We start from the raw sequence: 5,622 nt of genomic DNA, 5'->3' as shown, positions 1-5,622 counted from the left end.
CCATTCATCCACCCATCCACCCACCCATCCATCCATCCATCATCCATCCACCCACCCACCCTTCCATCCACCCATCCAACAGCTATCAAATCTACCATCCATCCATCACCAATCTATGACGTATGTGTGTATTTCCATCGACCTCTATAACCATCTACCCATCCATTCATCACTATATATCATCCATCACTCTATCATTATTACACATTATCTGTCAGACAATCTATCATCTATTTACCATCTATCTCTATATCTAACATCTGTCACCTATTATCCACCATGAGTCTACTTATAGTCTATTTCTATATCAATGATTAGGTACCTATATTCTCTGTCTAATCCATTACCTATTTATGATGGCTTTATTTATCTTCTGTCTCTCTATAGACGTATCCATCCATCATTTACCTAATCATGTAGCATCTGTCATGTATCTATTATGTCTCTGTATATATGTATTTATTATCTATAATATATCTGTGATCTAAATACACATCTATCATGGATGGGTCCATCATGCATGTATTTGTAATCTTTCTATATTTCTCTCTCATGTCTGTTTAATTGGTCTACATATATCTATCTTTCTGTCAATTCATCGTGTTGCTATCTATCCATCTACCTAACCACCTAATCATCCATCTATCCACGCATCCATCCATACATCATCCATCCATCCATCCATCCACCCATCCATCCATCCAACCAACCATCTATTTATCCATCCATCCATGTATTCATCCACCCATCCACCCACCCATCCATCTATCCATCCACCCATCCACCCATGCATCCATCCACCCATCCATCCATCCATGCATCCATCCATCTATCCATCCATCCATCCATCCACCCATCCATCCATCCATTAATCCATCCACCCACCCATCCATCTATCCATCCATCATCCATCCATCCATCCATTCATTCATCCATTCATCCATCCATCTATTATCCATCCATATATCTATCTTTATGTCAATTATCATTTAATAATAATAATCTATTTATCTAATAATAATAACTTATTTATCCATCATCTAATCGACCGTCTATTCTGTATCTATTTATCACCTATCTCCATATCTACCTATCTCTCTACCATCTATCGATCTATAGCAGTGATTCTCAAATAGGACTTCTGTGACCCCCTGGGGGACACTTGAAATCCTCTGGAGACCTCCTTGTTGGCCCAATTACACAACTAACATCTAAATTAAGCATCACTTTGGGGATGCTTCTGAAATCCTAGACAGGACAGGACAGCCCTGTGAGCAAGAACCACCTTACCTCAAACAGCAAACAGGTCCTCGGGGCCAATTGTGCCGGGGCGGACCAGCCCTGCTCTGTCCCCAGGTAGGGCCTCTGCACTCCCTCCTTATCTAGGATTCCTTGGTCAGTCTGTCTGGGGTGGCGAACTCGCTAAGGAGAATGTATAAGAGCATCGAGAGCCTTTTCTGATTCTTGGGTCCTTAGCTGTGTCTGAAAATGGTCACCAGAGGGGGGATGGCCTTCGATGGAGCAGGTAGGCTTGTGAGGTCACTAAGAGCCCAGAGAGCCATGTTCATTCCAAGTCCAAGGGGCTAGTGAATGGCCGGGGGTGGTTAAGGAAGGGATGGCCAGAACCCAACTGGGCATTCAAACAACCCCGTTGGCCACCGAGGAGAAGTCATGGCGGGTGGACAAGAGACCAAGACGGATTGTCTGTCTATCCTAGCACCTACCAATGGAGGATGAGCATCAATCATCTCTGCATCACCTAAAATCCAGCTGGAGACCCGTTCTGCAACATATAAGCACCTAGATGTATGTGCTAGAGTATATTTGTCACCCATTGATGGGCACCGACTGTATACATAGCAAACTCAGGAAAAAAAATTGCCTCATGTTAGACACTCTATGCAAGACGGAGTCTCAGAGAGCGTCAAAAGCAAAATATGATCATTTATTTATTTGAACCCAGGGGTGCTTAACCACGGAGCCACATCCCCAGACCTTCTTACCTTTTGTTTAGAAACGGGGTCTCTCTAAGTTGTTTAGGGCCTTGTTCAGTTGGCCTCCAACTTTTGAGCCTCCTATCTCAGCCTCCCGAGCCTCTCGGATGACAGGCGTGTGCCACCGCGCACGGTGGCAAAATTACTTTTAAAAGAATGTGGGCAGTGGAGAAATATCAACAAATTCCTCTTGTGATCCGAGAGGGGACGGTATCTTTAAAAGTGTCTAGACCCGACGCTCCATGACTGATTGTGTGTGTGCGTCTCTTTGGAAAAAATATTTGGAAACTCCTTTTTCTGGAAAGCTCTGAGGCTTTCCAAGCAGGGAGCAACAATACCAACTGCGAACACTAAACACAGCTGTGTGGGAAGGAGACATTTCATTAGGACACTGGCAAGGGGCCCTCCTTGCTGGAGACTCACGCTGTCTCTCCAAACCGCCGGGAGATAATTCAGATCCCGAGTTTTCTCCAAGTCGGGCCTCACCCCCTTGTCTCGGGCTGCGTCTCTAATTTTGCAAAAACATGCACGAAGCCGACTTCACTGTCTACTGTGAAATCATGAGTGATTTTAAAAAAAATTGGTCTATTAACCCACATGACAAATGAAGCCAGTTGGAATGGAAATACTTGTTGGTGCAACGAACAGACACCTTATGGAATTTTAATTTCTTTCTTTTTTTTGGGGGGGGGGTACTGAGGATTGAACCCAGGGTTGCTTAACTACTAAGCCACATTCCCAGCCTTTTTATTTTATTTTATTTAGGGACAGGGTCTCACTAAGTTGCTTAGGGCCCTGCTAAGTTGCTGAGGCTGGTTTTCAGATTGCAATCCTCCTACCTCAGCCTCCACAGCCTCTGGGATTACAGATACCGCCCTGCCTTCCCCCCCCCTTTTTTTTGGTTATATGTGACACTAATCTATCTCAAGATGACACAGGCGCCAACAGGAAATAGCATTCTAATGTCTTACTGCTTCGTGACTCCTGGCCTTTATTATAGGATGTTTAAGTCAAAGACTGCAGAGTCTGGGCTCTAATTTGGAGGCTGGTTACATTTCGTGCTTACAAAAGAATGCGGTTTAAAACGGGTTGGTAGAAAAACAACCCAGACCAGCTATAGGGATGGATGGGGATCATCATACAGATGAAGCAACTTGAAAGCAGTTGCACAATTATCAGCCTTCACCTTGGGGAGGATGCATGGGGATTTTTTTTTTTTTTTTTTTGGTACTGGGAATTGAACCCAGGGGCTCATCCACTGAGTCACATCCCCAATCCCTTTTTGTATTTTATTAGAGCCAGGGTCTGGCTGAGTTGCTTAGGGCCTTGCTAAATTGCTGAGGCTGGCCTCCAGTTTGTGATCCTCCTGCCTCAGCCTCCCAAGCTGCTGAGATTAGAGGCACGAACTACCACGCCTGGCAGTTTAGACAATTTTTAACTCCCATCAGAGATATACTAGGAGCCAGGCACGGTGGCGCATGCCTGTCATCCCAGCAGCTCGGGAGGCTGAGGCAGGAGGATGGTGATTCAAAGCCAGCCTCAGCCAAAGCGAGGCCCTAAGCAACTCAGGGAGACCCTGTCTCTAAATAAAATGCAAAATAGGGCTGGGGACGGGGCTCAGGAGTTGAGTGCCCCTGAGTTCAATCCTTAGTACCCAAGAAGAAAGAGAGACAGAGATTTTGAAGGAATCTCATTTTTAAAAAATTACTTTATCATAGTAACTGATGACCTTGTTTCTTAAAACTTCATGAATATTCTCATTTTTCAATCGGCAAATACAGAGGACCTTTTCGCATCCTCCATGAGAGAATCCTACCAAGGGATGCCGAGGTTTTCTACCCATTTGACTTATTCCTAGGGTCCGAAGTCTCTCTGTTTAAATAGGCACCGCGTGTTTCACTGTGGCCACAGACGTCCACGTGGACCAACTGTTAAGGCAGCTTCCAACGTGTGGATGCAAAGCTATTAATCAACTTCATGCATGTTGCAGCCAATTGGTGGATACAGCCAGATAATCGCTGGGGAGGATGCATTTGGAAGAAAAATAAAAATAAAAATAAAACACCTGTGATCTCTATTTCAAGCACAGAGATGAGCGACGCTGGACAGAGACCCCCCCGGGGGAGTTCAGCAGAGATGCAAGCGTCTATGCAAAACCCGATGGAGACGCGCTGCAAAGACATCGAAATTGCTCCCAAGGAAGGAGGTACCAACCCCAAATTGATCCTCTCCACGTGTTTAGAAATCCCAGCCGGAACCGCAGGCAAGGACCGGAACGTGCAGTGGACCTCGCTGGGCACGTAGCAGGCGCAAGGGTGAGGACAGGCCCGCGCGGCTGGCGGCTGGCCCCAGACCACAATCAGCACCACGGAGAGTGCCCCCCACTGCGCCTGCGTCAGCATCCTGGGCGGGTGCGGGGTCCCGGGACACCTGCGGGCGAGAAGGCGAGGGGGTCTTACTTTCCGGCCGCCTAGTAGACCTGGTGTCTTGACCTGTCCACGTTCTCTTTAGTCAAGAGGGTAGAAAATGACCTTCAGTCTTGACATTGATGGTTGGGTTGGGAAACAGGGAGGGCGCAGCCGAGGGGAGATATACTGACGTTTTTGCAAAATAATAATAATAATAATAATAATAATAATAATAATAATAATCAATAACGAGTTTAATCTCTGTCTTCCAAAAGCATGAGCCAAAATCCACAATCCAAATTTAAATTTAAAAAAGAACAACAACAACAAAAGTTGTTCTTGAATAGGATCATAGATTTCCTTCAATGTCAAAGTTTTCACACGAGTGCCCAAAGACGCACGCAAAGGAACGAGAATCGTAGCATTATTTGTGAGGGGGAAAAAAATCAGCTGATTTTTTTTTGGGGGGGAAACGCATGGGTTGTAATGGTGTGCTAGGGTGGTTTGCTGGGAGTCAGCTTGGGGTGAACCTCTGTAAAAATCGAGGAAACACGTGCCGACCCAACAGAAATGTTGAAAAAAAAATATATATATATATATATAATGAAATGCATGAAATAGGGAACGCTCACGAAAATGTTCGGTAGCCCGTTTGGATAGCGGTGATGCGGGTTTTCCGTCACGCCTTAGCGACCTAATGATTTTGGGCAATTCTTGAAGGCGGTTGACTTGGGGATGGTGATGTGCGTGGACAGGACACGGCGGTCATCTCTCGCTCCTGCAAGCGAGCGCGGTCCGCAACCCCCGCGCTTGCCCAGGCGTGGAGGACCCCAAAGTCGGTCCTCTCTGAAGCCCGTGTGCGCGGCTCGCGGTTCCGCTGCGCGCCAGGCTCGGGCTCCGCGGCTGAGCGCGGGCGCCACCGGCTCCCCGGGGCTTGGTGAGGGGGACTTCCTCGCCGCGGGCCCCGGGCTCTCCCCGCCCGCCGGCCAGCGCGCCCAGACCTGCGGCTGCTTCCTCCAGGCGCTCCCCGGCCAGCGCCCTGCGCCCTGCACCCAGCGCCCTCGGGCAGACCTGGCCCCAGCGCTGCAAACGGACCCGGTGGGTCTTTGCTCTTCAAGCGACCTCCTCCGCCCAGTCCTCCTGCTCCCCGGGAGGACTCGCCCAGGTAACCCTGCTCCTAGGAGCCCCGGGCGGCCCTGGTGGGCCTGTCTCTTATACAC

General features: G+C 47.9%; 1 protein-coding gene across 1 annotated transcript in view; it reads right to left on the bottom strand.

Moving 5' to 3' along the window:
- Positions 1-4,456, bottom strand: part of Mxra5 (matrix remodeling associated 5) — a 26,367-nt gene extending 21,911 nt beyond the window's left edge. Inside the window, exon 1 of the mRNA XM_048797405.1 lies at positions 4,209-4,456. Coding sequence (XP_048653362.1) covers positions 4,209-4,396 — 188 coding nt within the window. The 5' untranslated portion in view covers positions 4,397-4,456. The remainder of the gene's footprint in view (positions 1-4,208) is intronic.
- Positions 4,457-5,622: the final 1,166 nt, after the last annotated feature.

This window comes from Marmota marmota, unplaced genomic scaffold, assembly GCF_001458135.2.
Source record: "Marmota marmota marmota unplaced genomic scaffold, marMar, whole genome shotgun sequence".
NCBI classification, from domain to species: Eukaryota; Metazoa; Chordata; class Mammalia; order Rodentia; family Sciuridae; genus Marmota; species Marmota marmota.
The sequence above is the reverse complement of the archived record's forward strand: the minus strand, read 5'-3'. Positions and strand labels throughout refer to the sequence as shown.